This window comes from Leptonychotes weddellii, chromosome 9 (genome assembly GCF_054177405.1).
Source record: "Leptonychotes weddellii isolate Sample4059 chromosome 9, ASM5417740v2, whole genome shotgun sequence".
NCBI classification, from domain to species: Eukaryota; Metazoa; Chordata; class Mammalia; order Carnivora; family Phocidae; genus Leptonychotes; species Leptonychotes weddellii.
The window spans coordinates 45,562,474-45,586,513 of record NC_138377.1 but is presented as its reverse complement, the minus strand read 5'-3'; the positions used below and the strand labels follow the sequence as shown (position 1 = coordinate 45,586,513).

The window sequence follows — 24,040 nt, the reverse complement described above, 5'->3', positions numbered from 1 at the left end:
CAGCTCAGAAACCAGTGCATCTACAGGGACAAAGTATTACAATGGCGTGGATCGGGGTGGTGGCGTTAGGAGAGCCAAAACCGGTTTTGCAGGCCTGATCTCCAACAAAGGCGAGAGACTGGTTACAGGGGCATAAAGGAGAGGCCAGGTCAAAAGTAGGACTTCCAGGTGTGTGACATGAACAAGTGTATAGACACAGGTGACCTTTAATGAGAAGGGGAAGGCTGAGGAAAAAGATTTAGGCAAAGATCAAGAGTCCACCTTTTGACATATTAATTTTGATGCCTTCAAGCAACCTAAGTGGAAATGTGAATGCAGCAATTACCTATATTGGTCTGGAGCCCAGAACAAAGATCTGATATGGAGTACAAGTTTGAAAGTCATTAGACAGAGATGGTATTTAAAATGCCTAAGGCAACAGAGTACAGAGTGAGAAAAAAAAAGAGGGACAAGGACAGAACTCTGAGAATCTGCAATATCTTGCAATTAAGAAGAAGAACTAGCTAAGGATACAGAGAAGCATTATCTATTAAAGGGGTTTTTTTTGTTAGAGAGTATTATTTTCCTTTCCTATAAAGTACTATTAGGACATCTCAAATGCTTTTGGAATAAGGAAAGTTATTTACAGAAAACTTAAATATGGCCGATATTCTTCTCATCTATTATTCCTGAGAACAAAAGTTTTATTAGACATAATAAATTATTCACAGAGAAACCTGAACTTTCATTATATATACATAACAACCAATAAAAGTATCAGATGACATATAAATGTTTTTAAATTATATATAAAGAAGACTAACTCCAATGGTAGGAAATTTACTGAGTAATTTTCCTTTATCTTCAAATATTAATTTATTCAACATTTATAATATTTATATGTTCTTAAATAAAATTAGACTTTGATTTATAAGTGTAAAGCTTATAAAGATGGCATTAAAATTATTTCAAATTCATGTAATTATTTCTTGAGGGAAAACAAGTCCTGTCAAATACCAGCAAACCAGGAAAATGGAGGTTGTGTAAGAAAATAATATAATTTTTTAATAACTTTAAAAATTGCAAAGATCTTTCTGACATCATACACACACACACACTTCTCTAGAAATTGACAAGTGATAGTGGAAAGAAAATATATCACTTTTAATTTTTTCAAAAATTTAAATGAATAAGGACTATGACTCAAACTCAGAAATAAGGATCTCAAAAATCCCTGAAGAGGTGGCAGGTGTGGCCAACAAATTACCACACCACAAAGTCTGAGCCAGATTCAGGCTGAGAAGAAAGAGGTATTGTCTGACAGACCATCTTCTCTCCATTTTCATGTCCCTAACTTCTAACAACCAGTTCATGGAGCTACAGGTGGTAACGAGTGCTGTCCTGGCAGATTCTTACTATCCAGTAAGAATCGTAGATGGATCAAAAAAAAAAAAAATTCTTACCATAAGAACTGAAATTGCCACAGTTAAGGTCTTTTAGAATAAAACATCCATTTTCTATAGAACACAAAAAACATAAACAGAGCAGTTAACGAATTTCCCAGGAGAATAAAATTCGTTTATCAAGATGAACACTGTAGAAGCAATAGCTTTTTGCTGGGATTTGCTGAGATCGACGATGGAGATTACCTGAGCTTCATGTAATTTTATCTATGTCTTACCTAGCTGAACTGAAATGATATACCAGAGGAAGGTGTACAATGTCTCAGGTACTTGAGAGTTTAGGGTAAGTAGTTAATTACCAGGAGTACAGAATTAGATGGTTATTTCTGGGAACTACCCATGCATTTGAGAAAGACAATGGGAAGCTGACAATTTTTTTTTTTTTACTTTGTTTGGCAGAAAACTGCCCTCCCCAAAGATGTCCACTTACTAATTCCCAGAAACTGTGACTATATTAGGTTGCATGTCAATAAGAAATTAAGGTTGCAGATGTAATTAAGGTTGCTAATTAGCTGACCTTAAAACAGAATATCCTGGATTATCAGGGTCAGACCAATGCAATCAGAGGGAGATGTGATTATGGAAGAAAGGAACAGAGAGATTCAACAGTACTAGCTTTAGAAATGAAAAAAACAGGCTAGGAGCCAAAATATAAGGACAGCCTCCAGAAAGTGGGAAGGGCAAGGAGGTGGATTCTCCCTTAGAGCCTCTAGAAAACAACACAGCTCTGCCTTGATTTTAGCCCAGTGAGACCCATATCAGACTTCTGACCTACAGATCTATTAAAAAAAAAACTGTAATTTTTTGAAGTACTAAGTTTCTGGTTATTTGTTACAACAGCAATAGAAAACTAATACAATCATCATGTTTAAAGTGAAATATGAATGCCAGAGAGCCTCCTTGTCAGTAAATGAAAACAATCTCATTTCCTAAGAGGGTAAGAGAAACCTGAAGATCATGTCCAGAACTTAATTATAAGGTTAAGAGCTCTGGATACAGTTGAATTCATCCGAAAAGTGTGCAACATCAAAATAAAGGGCTTAATTGGGAAGATGTGGAGCCCTGGAAATTCAGGAAATGAACATCGTGTTTGATACACTCAACAATCTCAATCATCAGGCTCCCTGGACTCTATGTGCCTACAGAAGTTGTACACACCCTCCTGTCCAAGGCTAGTGCTTCCTGCTTCCTCCTTGAAGACAATTCAGATGACAATTCTCTGCAAGAGGACACAAGCCCCACTCAGGATTTACCACGATGTCCTCTCCTGCCTAACAGGCCAATAACTAGGAGTAAAGTCACAACTGGCTGGGGACACGCTGAGCCTACAAAGGGAGGAAAGCGACAATGGCTGACAAGAGCGACAGGACCTAGTGAACACTGCCCACAAAGTCAGTAGAGTAACTTTGGGACTGAGTCTGTGGATGCTGGGTCAACAGGGAATGGAACATAAAGGTGGATAACCAGAATGAGTACAGAGCAAACAGCAGTAAACTACCAGGCTGACTCAAACTATAAGTTTTTCATCCTCTGCCATAATATATTCTGAAAGTATCTGAACTTACTGAACATTGTGTAAAATATTACATTAATCCCTTATATCAGTAACATTCTATTAAGTGGGCCAAATAAGCAAAATGTGGCAAGTTCTTTACAGGCCTTGGTAAGACACATGTGATCAGAGGATAGAAAACAAACACCTTATCAGTGAAAGTGAAAGGCCTCAGTAATGCAAGGACAACACTTCCAAAGAACGACTTATTGCATCTCACGTTGCTCATCAATAAGAAGGAAGCAAAATCCCTACCAGGACTCTTGATTCAGGAGGGATAGATCCCTGCCAGAAATACTACTCTCACCCACTTACCATATGCCACAGAAGGATACTGGTTTGGAATACAGGCTAGGCAAATCAAAGACTTTACAGAAGGAACAGATTGCACTGAAGAAATCCTGAAGCTTGGGCCATATGACCCCACAAACTCCACGATATCAGAAGTATTTTTGGTGGGAGAAGTCACCATGTAGAGTTCATGGAGAGCCCCAGAAAGAGAATCACAACATAGACACCTAAGGTTTTTGAGCAAGCCCATGCCATTTGCAACAGAGAATTAGAAATCATTTGAAAATTAGTTTATGATGTACTACTGGGCCTTGTTTAGGCAGAATGCCTGACCATAGCCTGTTATTATAAGCTAGATTTTGTCAGTTAAGTCATACAAGATCAAGCAGGTCCACTAGCAATCCATTTATTAGGTGAAAATGGTCCATCTGAGACTCAGCACCTCAGTATACAGAGAATGCACAAGTAAGTTAGACCCCTGCATCTACTGCATTGACCCTGGGTAAAAAGCACTGGCTCATTACCCTCCACTCATACCCATGACTTCATGAAAAGTCCCATATAACCACCAAGTCCAATAATGTTCCACGGATGGGTTGGCTTGGTATGTGGCACAAACTAAAAAGGTACTGCAACTGCCCTGAAGCTCCACTAAGGGATGTCTTCAAAGCCAGCAGAAAAGGGAAATTCACTCAATAGGCAGAGCGTCAGGAATCATACACTTTGTGTGGAAAGAAAGGTGGCTGGAGAATACACACACACACTCGCACGCACTTTGACAGTAGTGCATAAGTTGGCTGGCTGGTTGGATGGAGGACTGGAAAGAGAAATAACAGAATATCAGCAACAATACCTAAGGGAAAGAGACATGCAAATGTACCTATGCAAATGGGCATAAAGTCCACAGATCTTTGTCTTGCATGTTATTGCCCCCAACAGTGTATCCACCCTGAAAGAGGCATGTGGCATACTGCATTTTCTAAAGAAGCCTGTAACAGTTTCTCTAATCCCAGAAATCCTTCTTCTAATTTGAACATGACACTATTCCTATCAAGTGGTAGGATCTATATTCCCTTCCTTTCAAGCTAGGTGGACCTTTGTCTCTGCCTCAAACAACAGAGTTCCATAGAATTGAGCTATGTGATCTCCCAGACAAGACCAAGAAACCACTTCTACCTTCTGGAATACATGCTTTCAAAATTCAACCCCCATGCTTGTGATGAAGCCCAAACTATGAGAGAGCTCATATGGAGAGGTCACTTATAGGTATTCCATCTGCCAACCCAGCTGAGGTCTCAGCTGCCAGCCAGAATCAACTACCTCGCATGTGAGTGATGTGTCCAGATGGTTCCAGTCTCCAGATGTCAAGTAATCCTCTGCTTTCAAGTCTTCCCAGGTAAGGGGCCAGAAACTATGGGGCAGAGATAAGTCATTCTGGCTGTCCCTTGTATGAATCCCTGGCCCACACAATCCATGAACATAACAAAAAGGCTGTTTCATACCACTAAGTTGGGATGGTTTTTTACAGAGCAATAGTAATTACAGTAAGGCAATAAACAGCCTAATAGGCAGAATGACTTGACCAGTTGACATCAGTCAGCTTGCCATCAGTCACCACAGTATTGGTTCAATAGGTGCCAAGAAGGAAGCAGCCATAGAGAAACATATGGCAATATGCAGATACCAAGCAACAGAGGCTCCCTTTCATCAAGGCTTATCTAGCTACTGCCACTGCTAAGTGTCCAACTGACCAGTAAGATGGACCCTGATATACACCATTCCTGAAGGAGAATAACCAGTCTTTTGGTGGTAATTGACTACATTGCATCCCATTCATACATGAAGGAACAGAGTCATCCTGATTAGAACTGACATATATTCTGGGTATGGGTTTATCTCGACTGCCTAAAGGGTGTCTGCAAGCACCTCAATCCAAGATCTCTCAATATACGCAATCCACCCAAACAGGAGCCCTCATAAAATTGCACTAAACAAAGGGACCCACTGAAGAGAATAAGAAGGTATAACAATGAGTATATGATCATAAAATCCACTGGTTCTATTACATCATGTGCCACTCAAAAGCTATTGGCCTGACAGAATAATAGAACAGCCTTTTGAAAGAGCAGCTGATACAGCAATTTGAAGACAATGCCCTCAGTGGACTGGGCACCACATGCTCAGGATCTGGTATAAACCTCAATAATGAACATTATGTGGAGCTTCATCCCTAGTAAGTAGAAAACACAAGTCCAAGAGCCCCATTTAACTTCATTCCTAGTAACCTACATGGGATAACTGTGCTTTCAGTCTCCATAATTCTAAATTCTGTGCAGCTAAGATGTCCTGGTCCCCAGAGGGGGAACACTTCCCCCAGGGACAACAGCAAGAGCTTTGAACTCCTATGACTATTGCCAGCTAGCCACTGTGGGCTAAAGACAAATAGGCCAAGAAAGGAGACACCTCTCACACAGAGATAATTAACCCTGATTGTTAAGAAAAGGCAAGACTGCTGTAACACAATGTGAGGAGGGAAGATGACATCTGGTACCCAGAGACCCACTTAAATATCTGTTTACACTCCCCTACTGATTCTGAAAGCAAAATGACTAATGCAGTATCTGTAGAAGCAGCCTGAGATGGGCATCATGACCAGGATCCCAGGCCTTTCCTGGTCACTTCAGAGCTGCCAGCTGGGGGGCGGCTCTAAAAGGGGTGGAAGAAAAGAGGGTGATGAATGTCAGGAGTGGTTCTGAGATCCAGCACAGCAGCAGGGGCTGAAGTTGATTCCACTAACTTATTTCTTATGTTTCCTTAAGAAAAGAAACTTGCTTCTAGAGGACCGTTCCCCAATGGGATGAACTCTCATAAGCAACCAAATACAAACACCATAAAGAATGACATCTAGAAAACGTGATGCATCATTCAGAATCCCTTCTACATGAAGACACTCTTTCTCCCTGCTTCTGAGAGTATTACCTGCTGATTGCTTCCAGTTGATTCCTCCCAGGATTTGCCTTCAACCAAAGGGAACCACCTCACCCAGAGGCAGCATACATCCAACGACTAGTAGAAAACTGGGTACAAAGGACGTTTCCTCTATCTGGGACATCTCTGAAGGTCCAACCCAACTTCAGAGTACCCATCAGCTCAGCTTAGGACTCTGTTGCAACTGAATGATAGTTCAACTTCTCCCTCTATTCAATCTAGGCTCCCTCCCTCCCTTATAGGTGTTGTTCCCAAGAGCACTCCCTAATGAACCATCTGCATGTAAGTTTTCCTCTCTGTTCATTTCCTAGGGAAGCCAACCTCTGACATGTAGACACCTCATTCTGCCTTGATCCATCCTACTAGTTCCCATGACCTCAGCCCAATCTCCTGTATATCTCCTGTAATAACAATGAATCTATTCCAGTGCATTCTGCCTATTTCTAGGCCAGTACTATGACCAGGCTATACCAGCTCCTCCCCATGCTATCTGAAATCTAAGCTCCCAGAGCAGCACACAGTAGTATGTCGGAAGCTTGCTTTAACGGTTTTCATGTATTTGCTTTATCAATAACTTCCCATCTATAGAAATGCTGAATCTTTCATTAATAATGAGCAAACCTCTGCAATGCCATGATAATTGTTGGGAGGATGACAGCTATGTACAATGAATGAGAAGCAGTCAACAGTTAAGCGACCAGAAAATATTCTTAGAGCAATCTTAGAATAATCTTTGAAAATATCTAGACATTAACTTTTCTCACAACTAAAGATATTTAAATGGCATTTTCAGATTCACAAGATATCTCAGCCTTTATTTTAAGAATCTTTATCCCAGCTTTTTTAGACTTTCATCTGAATGATTATTAATTGTTAATATTATATAGTATTAAAATAAATGATAAACTAACATATAGAAGCACTTAAATCTTAGGAATATAATTTTATACCTAATTCATTAAGACACTATCCACCTTCATCCAAAATAAAGTATGTATCTAAGGGATCACAAAATACAAAAATTTGAAGTGGAGAAAGACAAAAACAGGGTGTACTATCTGCTGTTAAGTACTCCCAAATATAGTGTTAAATGTGTGAGGTAGTAAAAACATAAAATCTATGATTAAACTCTTTTGAACTTTGATTTGACTCATCTTTGACTCTATACCTTTACAGAGGCTTACAGTTTAATTTGAGATTCTTAGATCACAAAACACATGGGGTGTGTTAGAGCATGTGACTTTGATTTCAGAGTTGTGAGTTCAAGCCCCATGTTGTGGGTAGAGTTTACTTAAAAACAAACAAACAAAACAAAACAAAGAAACTTAAAAAAAAAAAGATTACAAAACACGTGATGGCCTACTCCATTTGACAATACTATCATAATTTTCAGTGTGCAAAAAGTCATATAATCTCAAGAGTTTCAAGTATCTGGCTCAGGTATGAAGAAGTCACTGTTTAGAGAAAAATTCACTAAATTAATGTTTCTCCATGTTCTTAAAGAGGTTTGACTTGAAAATACAACAAAAACAACACAGTCATACTCCAGAAAGAATTAATGAATTAATGAAATGTGAATGTATAATAAACTTCAGGGCATTGCTCTTTGCAGCCAGACTGAATTAAGAGTTAAAGTTCTAAAGGCTCCATTGCCTCTGAAAATTTAGGGGGTGATTATCAGTTAAAGAAAACATCAGCTGCTTAGAAATGCATGGCACTACAGCCGAATATAATACCTTTCCTGTTCTCTCTTGAAATGGTTTCCTATCGAAGCAGTTTCTGTATCAATCACACAATAGCCAGAATGGTACAGGGTTATACTATATGACACAATCACTGCATTCAAAAAGCATAGGAAAAAAATGGCTTTTATGGCAGCAAATGCTGTAGCTAAAAGCCTAAAACAAATCACGAAACTGCACTAATTTGTAAGCTTTGAGGTTTGAGGAACTCACTGGCAGCTAAGAGAAGGACAGAGCTTGCAATCAACTGTCCTCTTGAGCACAACAAGATTTTTAAGAAAAGGAACCCGCTGATATAGTCCCCTCAATTAACTCAGCGCAAAAAATGCCCAAGCAATACCCGGAGGGAACTCAAGGCAAAATCAGGCCAAATATGACATTTAACTATCAATCTTACCAAGGCCAGTGATTGTTAATCAGCCTGGGGATAAAATAAAGTAGTACACTTGAGAGTGGTTATTTTTTATAAGCACATGCCTACTATTTTACATGGAACAAAAGAACTACTTCTGCAGAATATCTAGTAGAGTCATGTCTTCATTTTTACAGGTCACTAATTATGAATAAGCTTAAAATATCCTATCAGTCCAAAAATAAATTATACCAGAGAGAGCCCTCAATATGGGAATTTCAGTTCTAAAAAGAAAGGGGGAAAAAAAATCCAAATTATAAATCCTAACCTTCTTTACTAAGAAAGAAAACTGTATGATATAAAATGCTGACATTAGCTACCTATATATTTTTCTCAGGCAAAAAGCTAGAATTTATCATCCAATTTGCATTTCAAATATATATTGTTTGAGATAAGTTTCATGCATGGAACAAAATGAGCTAACTAACTTGCATGTTTTAATCATAGTAAGTTATAAACACATACATACATGAATGTAACTTAGTAATACACACAAGTATACAAATGTTTATTTTTACATATACTTCATATCTAATTCCAAATTTAGCCACCAGTAACTATCTGATGCTTATTTAATTTCTCATCCATCTCATTCAAAGACTGGAGTATAGCACAACATATATAAAACTCCTAGTACAAGGTGTGGCAACAGTAGGCACTTAATAAATGGCAATTATTCTATGAAAAAATTACTATATCCTATTTTTTATTATTTTTCAATAATAGAAGGAAAAAGAAGGCAGATAATCCAAGTTACTTAAATTTAATTTATGGACAAATTTTACTATCCTCATTTGAATACAGGTATGTCTGATGCTCTAAAAGCTCCCTAGAAAAGGGGAAAAGACCCACTATAAACAACTGGCTAACAGACAAGAGGGATGGTCTTCTCAGTATACCAGTAACACTGGGCTTGAAGTGTATTCATCACTGTATCGGAAATAAAATAAACTGCATGTGTAGTGCTGTTATGCAGCTAAGAAACACTGCTCTTCTATCAATTGCAAAAAATAGAAGGAAAGAGAAGTAATGTGAGCTTCTGGAGGTAATACTGTAAACTGGTGAACAATAAGAACATGAAAATATCACAAAAGGATATTTAAAAACAAAATGAAAGTTAGGTAAGAGATTGCATGCCCTGTTGTCAACACTGAATCAGTGTCACCTTTGCAAGGGAAGCTGGAAAGCCACCCAATTCCTCCCACTTAATCTAAAGTGTAGCTACTAACCCAGGACATCCACTCTATGAATATACAAACACACTCACACATACACACATACTTAAATACAGTTAATATATGTGAATATATTTTTAGAGCATATACATATATACCCTGCATATAAATATATATTTGTAGTGTGTGTATATTTATATCTAGATAAGACATAGATTGATAGATAAGATTCTTTAACCATTCTCTGAAACTGGAGAGGTGGTTAAGCATAAAGTTTTCCAAGTACTTCTTTGCATAAGTAAGCTTATAGATCTGAGGCATTAACAAATGAGTTTTTAATGATGACAGAAAACTAAAAACTTATATGCTTTTGGAAATGGTAACCCAAATCACATATAATTAGAATGGAGTTCAACGGTAAAATTACAAAATCACAGTGAGCAGAACGAAGGCCACTTCCAACCCCAGCTGCTGCAACTGGAGGGATGTTTGCAGTGAAGCACAGGAAATAATCAGAGAATAAGTAGCCTCTGAATAAAAAGGCTGCAGCCCACTGGGAGATATTCTTGTCTTAGGCAAAGAATGGGAAATTTCTAAACCCCAGTCTTCGCAGTGATGATGTCATCATGTAGCTTACAATATTGCAGAGAATGGTCATAATGGAAGAGAGTTGTATCTCCTATGCAATTATACATAGATCAATCTATGCATGATAAAGTGAGAACAAAATAAGCCAAAGATTGAGCTTTGATTAATTGTGAAGTAAGACTGAAAACTTTAAAATTCAAATAGCAGCTCTGTACAGGGATAGGGGAGAGGTGGAATATTCCAGTATGAACAATGAACCACATGATAAATATAAGTGAATAAAAGAATAAGGGGAGAATCACAATAACAGTGTAGAATAACCATGAAAAACAAGGAGCAACTTCAAAACCAGGATAAAAATATTAACTATACCGTCTATTGGTAAGAACTTCACTAATTCTGAAATACTGAAGTAAGACTGACAACTCCAAAACTACACAAAACTACACATCAGTTAAATCTGTGCACACTACAGAATCTACTGTATGTATACGCTTATAGTGACTTCCCTCACAAAGCCAGTATTGTTCATTCCACATAAGAGGGAAAATTATTCTCAACTAATAATTTTGTTGTCTATTTAAAGTCCCGAGAAAATATGCCTTTTGGTTTCATTACAGAGATACCTGACCAATATTCCCAAAAAATATCTAACCAATATCCTGGCACTCAAATGACTAGCTTAATTAATTTTCCCATCTAATTAGTTATATGAATAGGGATTATTGACGTGAACTACCTCTCACCCTCCAAAACACAAGGTTTGCCAAGTATAATTAAAATGCATTATGTAGAAAAATGTTTTCTTATATATGTAGCTGTCACAGTTTAATGTTGAAAAGATCCTAGCCTTTTCAGTTAATTCTAAAGATTTTTTTTTTTTTAAATGATTAGTTGAGTAGGTGAGAAACAGCAATTTTGGTCACTTTTGGATCAAAATTAAATGCTACACAATAAATACGTGATAGCCTCATTTTATAATTTACTCTTATTTTCCCTGTTTTTATTTATACGCTATCAAATATTTATATTTCTACAAATAATTCCTACTTTTTTCCTAGTTTACATTTATAGACTGCTAATTTTCAATTAGTCTCAAAATGACAGGACATTAGGAATATTCTTGCTCCTTGATACAAAAGCAAGATTTATATATACATTTGAATACACATATGTAAATAAACTCATAAAGCTTAGGTTACACTAATATTGAGTGGAGCTCTTAAATGAGGGGGGGATAGGAGCTTCCCACTGCCACCCCCACCAGTAAGGAGCAGAAGGAGAAATTCCAGGTTTATGCAGATTGAGAGAAGGAGGTTAGCCTGAGGAGCAATATCAGCTACATGTACATACAAGATGCAATATCAAGTAGCATTTGCATGCACAGATTAATATTAGATACACTGTTTTAAAATATACTACTTATTTTCTGCTAGGCTGACACACTGGAATATTGTTTCCAGAAAAAATTACTTGCTCTCTGTTACTTTCTAGCCCCTTACGCTGTTCTAAGAACCAAATGGCCATCCTGTTATGAGGTCCAATTCCTAGAGCACCTGAGAATACTTTCTTAAGAAGATGGGGAACACTTTCTACGTACTTTCCCTCTATCCCAGGTATAAAAAAGCAATCACACATTTTTATTCTTGCCTTCCTTTATGTAACAGCTCTCTTTCTAAGAGTTTACTAGATGTGGAAACTAATGGATAGAAAATTAAGATTTTTGTCTATGGTCACCCAGTAAAGCAACAGCTGAACAAGAAGCAAGCCCAAGTTGACACAGTTTTCTACCACATTTGTGCTGCTTTGCACAAGGATAAAAAATAATAATGAAGGCACATGTCTCTCTTTTCATAAAGGCAATGCATTCATCTCCCAGGCTATACATTTGTAAAAATCAACATATTTCAAGTCATTCTGGACCCACAGTCCACTGCTCCTAAGTAGTAGGCACTCTAAAAAGGCTTTGAAAAGTCTTTTAACTCCAAGAAGAGCTGCTGTGTAGGTTCAAAGCTTCCTATGGTTGCCTAGAATTGGGAAGGGCTCAGTATTCCCCAGGAACTTTAAACACAACTGTCTTATCTTCTAATGAGCAGGCAATCGGCTTCAAACTGAATAAACCCCAAATCCTGGTGGACCTAAATGTCTGAGCAAGTTCTAGAGTATCACACAATGAAATTTGTTTTCCAGACTTACAGACTTTTCTGGGGGATGGGAGAGGTTAAATGACAGATAACATCTTTCTAGTTGGGGCATACTTTGGAGAAATAGCTTAGACTTTCTTAGATATGCATTCTAGAGTTATTTTTCTTTCTGCACCACTATTCCTCCAGCTGGGATCCATGCTGTAGCACTGTCCTTTCCTTCTTTGTTACCTATATTATGTCAACCCACTTTCAAGGCTCAACTTATGATGTATCGGCTTTTTCAAGTTTCCTCCAACCATGACACCAACTGTAATTGCCCTCTCTTGTTTAGGCACAAACATATATATTTTTCATAGTCTTACTTTGTTTTCCATTTAACTTTATCTCTACACAGCTACATGTGTTATCCACAGCAGTTATACATTAATTTGTTGACTGAATTTCCAGAACTTACCCAACATCTGCCCAGAATCCGTGCAGAATTCCCACTGGCCATACTGTCTGAGAAGTTGTATATCTTCCTCAGATTTTTCTATCCTTTTCGGGATACACACAGGAGCCTCCTCCTCTTCAGGAGGAAATCTACCTGAGGCAAGTTATGGACTCAGTATCCAGGTCTACTCAGAATAACAGATAGAATGCCCTGATGCTTAATCTGTGCCTCTCTCTCCTTATGTACCTGAGTCATACAATTAATTAGCAGGCAGGATAATCTGGTCCACAGGGACCGCAGGCTCTATTTAGGAGTTCCTTATCTTTCCCTTTCAGATCAGAAAAATCTCTCTAAAGACATTCTTCTGTCAAATGGCAAGCATTTTACTTCTTCTGTTTGACACACATGAACAAAGTTCTGATTACTTTAGAAAAAAATGATTTTGCTTTCACCATTACTTAAAGAGTAGATACAGTTTTCTAACAGCATTTTCTGGCTGACATCCTATTTTCTACTTACCTCTTTGAGCTCTCAGCTGGTTTTTGTGCTGTCCTTTAGGACTCTGGGAGGCCTGGCTATGAACCAACCTTTCCTCTTTCAGAAAGACATGTTTCCCTTTCCACAGAATCACTCAATTATTTTTATCCCTCCCATTCTCATTACAAAAAATAAGACAAAAAATATGCTGCTTGTAGATATGGTAACATGTCACATGCTTGACCCCATCTGTCAAGCACACAGCAATCTTTAGTATAGCTTTGAGTGGGAACAGTAAGAAACTGATGTCTCTTATTTTTATGAAAAGTTATGGAAGTAGCACAGTAAAAGACAAAAAGAATAAGTTACATCATAATTTCCAGTACCCTTGCTCCTACCTAATAATATGTGTTTAATTAATGTATTTATAGTAAATGTGTAATAGACCAAAGACACGTTCCTAATATTTGAAATCCTTTTCTGTGATTATAAACCTGCAGGGAATGCACAATTTGGATTATGAAGTGAAAATCATCTTCTTATTGAATTCAACCAATGATATCAACAGAAAAGGAAATAAAGTGTTTTAAAACCAAGATTAGAAAAGGCATAGTATCGGGCGCCTGGGTGGCTCAGTTGGTTAAGCGACTGCCTTCGGCTCAGGTCATGATCCTGGAGTCCCGGGATCGAGTCCCACATCGGGCTCCTGCTTCTCCCTCTGACCCTCCTCCCTCTCACGCTCTCTGTCTCTCATTCTCTCTCTCGCAAATAAATAAAAAAAAAAAATTTAAAAAAAAAAAAGAAAAGGCATAGTATCTTGGAAAAGAAGTAAGAAACTAATAATACAAAGAGCTTAACTGGGATCAGTACAAGGTGGTACAGTTAAGAAAGAAATGGAACTGTACTAGTATAAAATGGAAAATAAGTGCATGCCCCAATAATGGAGCATGAGGGACTCTAAAGAAATCTCACAGCAACATACGACCACCATTTGACTGTCATATTGTGTCTTAAATTAGTGGGAAGATTCAATGACATCTTAAAGTCTCTTCCCTCTTAGAACTTTATGATTGTATAGGCCCAAAAGTTTATTAATTGGATTTGAAAATAAAAACAGAATACAGTTTTCTATGAATGCAATCATTTCTTCAGTCTGCTGTAAGTAGTATATTTACACTGACACTCACCGAGACAAAGAAATGAAATTTCATTTGTGGGACTGTTCAGTGAACAGCAATTACAACGAAGCTGAAAATGTTCACCCTATTCATACTTGAAATGCACTCAATATAATACTTTTCTTGTCTTTCCAAAATAGCCAAAAAGGAGCGTAAGACATGCTCCATTTTAGCTCAGACCTGATAGCACATACCCTTAGTTTACTGCAGCTGCTAAAGAGCACCAGCCTCAATACCAGGACCAGGTGGGTATATTTGCTATTTGCCTTTGCCTTTGTAGGTTACAAGGCTTAAAATCAACTCTTTCAAGACTCTTCCCAAAGCACGAGCACCAGGCCAAATAATGTGAATGACGAATCACCTCTACAGCTGGAAAGCAACCCAGGACCACAGTTCCTAACACTGTCTTAAAAAGACATAAACCGAACTCATAAGTCTCATGCCGGTAAGTCCCGTCTCCATGAGGCCTACCACAATCACATCAAAACAGTAAGTTTTAAAAGAATACAGAGCATGTTCTTTCAGGAAAGTTTGCTTGTACTCTGCTTCTCAAAGAAGATTTAAGATGGTTCACCTTATAAAACAAAAACCAAAATAATTCTACAGTATCAATAGGAAGAGTCAGAACTAGAGATAATAAAATTAAGCCAAGAAATCAAGATCATGAAAAATGCCTTCCTTGGATTTTTTTTGTGATATCTATTCACCAGTACTTCATCTCTAAACGTTTACCTCTGATTCTTAATTATCTGAACCCTGGAATCCTTTCTGACTTATTCTCTAGAAAATCATTCCTTAGGCGTGATGTACAACCTGCCCAATCTAAAATACTTAATAGCCCACTTAAGGACTTTTCTAGGGATTTATAAGACATGAGCAAGTAATACTATATAAAATAATGTGCCCATTTTGCATGCGAATTCTCAGTAACATGGCCACAAGGATGACTCTGAATGGACAAAAATAATCCCGATACAAAGGACAGCTCACTTTTCCTTGTGATGGTGGCCAAGGTGCTGACGTGACAATATTAGTCTGTGAATGTGTATGAGCATGTAGAGACAGCGGGGTGAGGAGTGGGAAGACAAAAAGAGCTGACTATACGTGGTAGAGCTTTAGATTGATTTTTTTTTCAGCAACACTTATTAAAGTCATATCCCCCTCTCCTCCCACAGGCTGACACCCTAAATATGTGTTCAGTCAAAAGCAGTATATGATATAACAGGGTCTCTCCACACTCAAACTGGACAAAAATTACAATTCAGTGCACTTGGGATAACTTTGCCATGAGGATGGCAATATCCTGGGACTGGATGTAATGGTCAACAGACATTCCAGAGCAACCTTATCCTTTTGGGTCAATCTGTCCATTCAGATTCAACCCACTGTCTGAAATAACTTCCAGATCCTTCCTTTCCACCTTATTCCCTGATTCTCAATTCCACCAACTCTTTTCTATACAGCTACTGCCTGGGAGGTTATTCCTAAATTATGTGATATTAATTGATACTACTGGAATTGAGTGAATATAGCTTGCTATAATTGATATTACTGGAATTGAGTGAATATAGTATGTTTGATAAACTTATCTATTTATTGCTTCCAGCACATCCTTAGGAGCTATTTATAGAGGGTGCATTAACCATTTCAGAATACCTAGTCATTGGCTGATTTAGCTCCCATTAAAAACTACTCAGACTTAGACTTTTATTTTGTTTTTCATTTGTAGATTTGTCTTGTGCTAATGCATTTATAATCTTTTATGAGCCTCCTTGGAAATTAAGGGCATGATGGGTCAGAAGTAAAAATACAGTATGTAGCAATAGAGCTGTTTTTTTCTTTTTTAGCAAAACAACTGAGAAGTTTATGGGAGATACGATTCTCAGTATGATGCCTTATCAACAGGATCTCTAGAAACACAGTTCGGGAGTGCCTGGGTGGCTCAGTAGGTTAAGCATCTGATTCTTGATTTCGACTCAGGTCAGGATCTCAAGGTCATGAGATGGAGCCTCATGTCCCGCTCCGAGCTCAGCACAAAGTCTACCTCAGATTCTCTCTCTCACCTCTCTCCCTCGGCTCCTCTCCCCACTCTGCTAAATAAATATATAAAATCTTTAAAACAAAAAGAAAAGAAAACATAGTTAAACAGCCCAGACAATTTATGATGCAGAATAACTTACAAAGAAAACTTTTAAAACTAGGAAAATGCTTTGGATCACTTGGCTCTAGGTACTTCAGTCAAGTATACACATAGCTGAGGTTTATTATGACCCTTGATGCTATGTTTAATCAGTTATCCTAAACCTAATACAAGGCAAGTCCAACAAAATAATGCCAAAAATGGATACCATTTCATTGTTCATTTAATGCCTTTGGTTTTCAGTGTAAGTAAAATTAAAATTAAAACAAAACACTAAAATCCCAAGAGTATTCTGAGGAAAAATTCTGAATGCAAATAACTTTCTAAAATTCAAGAAAGTAAAATCTATAACTCAAGAAAAATGGACTTCAAAAACTACACAAATACAGATATCTCCAAATGACTATTATCCATCAAAATAATTAACAGTTGTTTTAGGAAGTCCGCATCAAATTTCCTGATGCTGCTCTATTATAAAGAATTCTTTTTCTGCAATCTTCCTTTCAGAAGTGTTTTCAAACAACTTATATCACTGTAATGCCATTTCTGATACGGAGTATTTAAGAAATAAACAGGAAAAATGTCAGTTTTTAAGTGTCTTTTTTAAATGACATCAGAATTATTGGTGGAGGGAAGGGTAGACAGACATATAAATTGGAGGATAATCTCCGTTACCCAAATGTCACACATGCAAATCTCATCCATTGTGCAGTTAGTTTGCTAAGCAATGTCCCTAGATATATGACAATAAATTCGTAGGTCTATAGCATAAACTTTTACACATAAGTACTGCACATGGTGCCAAGCTGATTGAACACAAGAGAAAGAAGATTACAGTAACTCAAAACAATATCATCTGTGCCTTAAAACAAATACTCTCAGTTACAAAAAAAAAAAAAAAAAAGAAAGAAAGAAACTGAATTACTAAATCATGAAGTTAATTTGAGGCTACAATGAAATAATTTTGCTTGAATTACATATAATTTTTACTTCTTCTTTAACCTGGCTACTAGAAAACAATATTAAGAAATAATACTTTGTGTGTAACATGAATGGTTTTACATTAGCAAATACAGACAAAGGGATAAAGTGATAACAGATTTTTATGGTAGCAAAGTTCCTATGTAGGTCTTTAAAGTCTCTGTTTATAATTGCCCTGCTTTTTCATTTATTCATCTTCAAGGCTCTTCATGTAAGATGTTCAAAACACATCTATAACCTTACACTAACTCTTCTATGTCCTTTTCGCAATTGATCGATATTTTATACCCAAATAAAAATAAACTGTTCTCTTCACTATAAACACTTTCACAAATAAAATTCAAACTACTTTAGATCAAGAAAGGTCATGATTTACACAGTCAAAGCAATGGAATGTGAAGTCCATATTGGTGGTTCTCAGACTTCAGCAAGCATCACAGTCATTGCTGGGTCCCACACTGAGAATTTCTTATTTAGAAAGTCTGGTGGGGGGGGGGAGGGTTCAAAATTTGCATTTCTAACAAGTTTCCAGGTGACGCTGATGTTGAAGGTTAGAGGTTCCCACTATGAGAACCTAACTTGTGCTAAGACATATATAAAAAGTAACACATAAATATATTTGTTCACCCACCTAATAGCTGTGGCATTTATAAAGACCAGGGATGCTGATTAATTTTCACACAAAACCCATTCTATTCCAATGCCTAATACCCACATCAATATTAAAAGAAAACAGAAAAAAAAAAAAACCACGACTTTCCTCACAATGATCAATCAGTTCAGTAGCAGAACTGCCTCCCCCTTTGTTGTCAAGCAACATGGACATTATCTCAATGCAAATGTTTCCTACTTATCTCCACTCCTAGATCTTACCCTTTTCCCCTGCCCAACATGAAACTTGCCAGGACAATAATCTGAATGACAAAAAGTGACAGGAAACTGGTACCATGCCTTTCTAATCCAGACATTTCTAGCATGTTCCGTCCCCCCAATCTTTTTAACTTCTCATTATCTCCTACACACACACACAAACACACACACACACACACATATACACACAGTTCGTGGTTTTTTTAATCCTTTTAGCTGGGATGGTCAGAACAAATGGAAGAAAGAAGACTTAGACATGGGATAAAAGGAATCCAGACTCCCCCACGCTAAGGAACAGCTCCTTGAAAAGGCTCAATCTCCAGCATTCCTCCATCCCTAGAATCTTAGCCACTCTCAGATGCTCAGGGACATCCGAGTCCAGCAGAAGTCAAAAGAGCAGTAAATGAATTCCTGCCTTCCTCAGTGCCCCACCTCCTGCTGTCAGCCAAGCAAAAAGATCTGCCTGGAGTCTCAACATCTCTCTTATACACACACCACCACCACCACCACGACCACCATCAAGCAAGTTCTCTTTCATTTGGGAAAGAGGGGATGGATAGGGAAAGGAAATTAAAATGTGTATAAGTGGGAGAAAGTGAAATTTTCCTGGCCCATGCCAAAAAGGGAACTAGGAAGACAGGAAAGGGGAGTGGCAGATGGAGCTCCCCACTCCAGACCCCCTCCGGACCACCCCCACCCACTGCTCAGCCCAGGAAGAACACAGTGGAGACAGAAAAGGCTCCCTTTAGATCTCCCACATCCTCTTCCAAGCAACTGCCCAGGGCACACTCCACATTCCCAGAGAGTTTGAGTATTCAAGGTCCCCCTGCACCCACACCCTCTCTGCAGTAAGTTCTAGGGTCTGCAGGGAGAGCTCTGACATTTCCACAAACACTCATGCCCTTTGCCCCAGGACAGCCATTGACCTAGCACTGCAGTGCTGGGGTCCAAACCCCCCAGCGATAGATACCAAGGGCAGCAGGTTGATTTCCAGCACACATGGACCCTAGGGGAGTTGTGGGAGAGTCTTGGCCTGCTGTACTCCCAAGAGCTGTTCTCCTAACCTCCCCTACCATACCTTTGAGATCACAAAAGTTATGTTCCCTTTGTGGCACTGCCTGCTTGTCCCAGGAAAAGACGCACATTTCACATAGGGCCTGGCTGTGTGTGTGAGTGTATCTTTCAGTCCCGAAAGCCAAGGGTGCCAACTGCTGACAGGCAAAGGAACCTGGGTCTGCTCTTGAGGACTTAAAAATCTCCAAATTAACAAGCTCGCCCTTCTCTCGGTCCTAACCCGCCCAGACCTGGGTTTTCCAGAGAACTGAGGTTGTGTTCCTGTTGCAGCGAGCTGGTGTCCTGCCCCGGAGCCGAGACGCGCGGACTTGGCCATCCGTTCATTCATGCATTTGCTCATCCATTCACATAAACATGTCCCTTAATTGTGTCTGGCACCGAGAATCTTGCCTGCTATTTTCCCCTCCCCAAGTCAGTATTCATGGCAACGCTGGTGCAGGACGCAACTCAACTGTCACCCCACTTCCTGAGCCGGAAAATCAAGTCACAGAGGCATTCACCAAAAAAAAAAAAAAAAAAAACGAAAAGGTAGAGAGGAGGAGGAGGCGGGAGACGGAGACGGATGGGAAGCTCACTGGGGTCACATTCGAAGCTTCCCTTCAGGGGAAACCGCGGCACCGACACCGCGGCAATGCAAGGAACCAAATCATTATTAAATCAAAGACTGCTAGAGCTCCGGTCCCCAGGGGGGATAAATCAAGTGCAAAGCCACTCGTTCGCAAGAGTGCAATGTTGCCGGCTCGACCCAACTCCCAGCCCCAGCCGAGGCGCTGGGGGAGCGGCTCGCAGCCCAATCCGCAGCGCGCTCGCTGCCTCCTTACCGCTCCCAATAACGTGATGAAGTGTAAATCAAATACCACGCCGGGAGGGGCCCCGGAACGGTGCGAGTCGTGCATTTTCGCTCGCCAGCCTATCTTAACTAAGAATCACAAGGTCACGATAGCGTCGCGATTCCACTCACCGTATACTCCTTGGCCAGAGATCCCCTCCAGGAGGACTGTCAGCAGCCACACGAGACCGTACACTAAATCCATCTTCACGTGAACATGAACATATCCAGCCCAGGGGGGACGCAGCGGGACCTTCCGGAGGCCGGCGGCTAGCCGAGCGCGCTCCACTCGCGCCCGGGCCGAGCCGAGGTACCCGGGAACCGCTCGCCGAAGAAGAAAGCGCCGTCCGTCTGTCCTTCCCCGGCGGCGGCCGTGAGCGGAGCGCAGGAGCCCCGCACACCCCACACTCATACACACACACACACACACACACTCCCACAACACAATACCCTGACACACACTCACACGCACGCCGCACTCACACCGGGCGCCTGGGAAAATCGCAGATGCCGGGGAGGAGCAGGGGGCGTGATGGGAAGGGGGCCGTGAGGCGAAGTGCTCTTCAGGGTAGCGGGCTCGAGTCTCCGCAGCGACGGCGGCGGCGCGCTGGGCTGGCAGCGGGCGCGGGCCAGCGGCCGGGGGTGCCGAGGGGTGCGAGCCTGACGCGGGCAGCCACGGAGCAGGAAGTGGCCTCTGACTCGGGGCACCGAGCAGGGGCTTCCTCGCCTGGGTTCGCCTTTACAAAGTAACTCGCGAAGGTCCCCGGAGCAGTGTCAAGCGGCGGCAGCGGCCCGCCCGCCCGCAGTCCGGAGCCCCCAGCCCTGCTGTCTTGCCTTCCCCCATTCCATCAGTTGCCATTGCAACGCCAATCCTGTTGAACGATACAGGCTCGCATCGCCGAGCGGGGAGAGGAGGAAGAGGAGGAGGAAGAGGAGGAGTGGGGCTAAGGGGACGGGGGTGGGGAGGAAGGGATGGGAGGAGGGGGGAGAAGGAGGAGACGGACCGACGAGGAGCAGAGTGTGCGTCTGGAGCTCTCTCGGGCACCAGCCTCAGCCACCACCACCACCACCGTTCTCCAAAATAGCCTTTAGCGCCCTGCCAGCGAAGAGGGGGCTCCGGGCGGCCGCACCAATTCCGGGAGCCGAAAGCAGAGTCCAGGCACCGCCACTTGCGAAAAAGGGAGAATGCCAAGCAGAGACCGGATCCGCACACACGTCTACGCGTGCCCACCGGCACCGCGCGCGTCCTCTTCGCTTCCGCGCCGCCCCCGCCAGGTGGAGGGGTGGGGGCGGTCGGGACAGGCGGGAGTTTAGAGGAGGGAGCCGCTGAAGGGGTTCCCCGCCTGGGCTAACGTAGTGCTGGCATCCAGAGGCGAACGCGGGAGCGGCCGCCTGAGGAGGACACCCGGCTGCGTGGCCGCCGGTCGGGACCCAGCTGCGGCAGAGGTGCCGGGCCGGGCGGCGGAGCGCCCAGGGCTCGACGCCGGCCGGAATCCCTGGGTGTGCGCGGGGGTGCGCGCCGCGGAGGCGAGAGGAGGAGGTGGAGGAGGAGGGCGAAGCCGAGAGCTGGCGGACGGGCTGCCGGGCTGCCAGAGAGGGAGGCTGTGTGTGGTCACGTTGTGCGCTACGTGCTGAGAGCGCGAGCTGCTAGCCGCAGCTGGGCGACGTCAAAGCCGGGTGCGCGGCTCAGCCGCCTGCCTCCGCGCCTCCTCTGCCTCCCCTGCTCCGCCTTCGCTCTGCCTGCTTGTGTCAGCCGAGAAGCTCATCAGTATGGACAGCGCCGAGAGGCTCCGCGAGGCCGGCTGCATCCGGCCTCCAGCTTTCCCCGCCGAGGCCCTCCCCGGACTCTCTGGGAGCTCCGCGGCGGCAGACCACCGTTATTATGCCTGATGCCGCCGTTTGCGCTTGCACGCCGAAGGGCCGGCTACCACCCTAGACCAGGGTAATTACAGCACACTATCTCCTCCCGGTCGCCCAAGGTCTTCCGGGACCCGTTCTGCTTGACTAGAGGGCAGAACAGGCCACAGCACTTGCAAGTGGCTTCGTTTCTTCCCCCATTTCCGTCCTTTTAAATGGAAATGTGGTCATCGTGGCAATGAGGTGTCTCTCCTCTCTAGGAGAGAAACACTAGGAGTTCAGAGCTTAGTTTATTTAATATGCAACGTCTCAAACTAAAGTTAGCTGCTTTGAAAATCTTTTCTCTTTTGTGAAAGACAGACTCTCATTGGGGCAGAGCTAGCTAGCTCTGATATTGGGATTAAGAAATTCATAGTTACAAAAGGGTTAGAAAATTCGAGGCATCTTTAATTTACATTGGAGCGAGAGTAGAAATACTTAACCAAATTTTGATAGGGAAAAACTGGGAATATAGTTGTGGTTTGTGAATTGTTTTTATAACCACAATAATTAGTGCTTCCTGCATGCAATTCACTTTCTTGAATATATTCTTCACTATTCAAACAGCATATGGATAAGGAAGTGATTAAAATAGCTAAAACGTGCATTTATACATGTGTAACAAAAGTAATTGCTATGGAGAATCTGAAGCATAGTATTCATTTATCTGCTCCCATAACAGATTAGCATAACATACTGCATTTCCCTCTCTCCCTGCTACTGCTGCTGTGGGGAGAGAACTCCAAGCACTAGAAAATGAATAGTCCCCATTGTTTCCACCAAGGTCCTTTAACTCAACTAAGTGAATTATGTATATTATCTTTATAGGGTGTGACCTAGTGCTTACCCTCTGGGTTTCCAAGATAGGAGGAACCAAGAATGTTGAGAGGGTCCCGATGGATGCCTCACATAGTGTTGAGGACCCCTTCTTTATGAAATGCCACTTTCATGGATGAAATTAAGTATCATTTTATGAGTAAAACTCAGTGTGTAGCATTTCTGAAGAGAATGACGTTCACTAGTCATTTATGTAGGGAGGGTGGGGGGTAGAAATTGTCTTAAGTTTCTGAAGATCTGTCTTTTAAAAGTAAATAATTCCTGCATAGTATAGCACAGCAGCTTCAAGGGACAGTAAACTGCAACTCTCCAATGGCAGCTCACGATATGTATTGTCTATGAGGCACTTCCAGATTTTAGCTGCTCATGTTCTGCAAATAGCACTTCACCTGCGTATTGGCACTGTCCTTTTTTTGGGGGGGGGGGACACTCTTATTTATGGAATCCTAGGCTCTTTGAGTGTTTGCAGGACTCTAGATTGAAATATCTTATTATCCCAGAATCTCAGTGTATCTCGTTTACTACAGAATCCAGACTAAGTGACAATCCCTAATAGAGAATGTTTTCCTTAACCTTCAACATTAGGACATAAGCTTAAGGAACTCAGGGCCTTTACTTTCCTTGTAGTGCCCATCTCTACCTAGGGAAATACCATATACCCATGACCTATTTGGAGCTTGGAGAGAAGTTAGAGAACCTGGATATTGTAGAATTTATTTCAGTTGAGGAAACAGCCAGGTGTATCTACTCTGGGCCAGGCCTAATTCTGGATACTGGACATTCAAAAATATATGAAACAGAATCCCTTCCTTTAAGAAACACACATAGTGCACAGGGTGTATTGATCAACACATGCACCACTACTTCTGTTGACACTATGAGTATTATATAAATAAACAAAGTCCCAGGGCTCTAGGTGGCAAATTTTGCATGCAGCCATTAATTGGCTAACATGACAGTGAGAATAAAAATTGCACTGGATTTAACT

At 41.1% G+C, this 24,040-nt stretch overlaps 1 protein-coding gene across 1 annotated transcript in view; it reads right to left on the bottom strand.

Moving 5' to 3' along the window:
- Nucleotides 1-21,696, bottom strand: part of MDGA2 (MAM domain containing glycosylphosphatidylinositol anchor 2) — a 764,225-nt gene extending 742,529 nt beyond the window's left edge. The window contains exon 1 of the mRNA XM_081829766.1: nucleotides 20,452-21,696. Within this exon, the coding sequence (XP_081685892.1) occupies nucleotides 20,452-20,731 (280 nt within the window). The 5' untranslated portion in view covers nucleotides 20,732-21,696. The remainder of the gene's footprint in view (nucleotides 1-20,451) is intronic.
- Nucleotides 21,697-24,040: the final 2,344 nt, after the last annotated feature.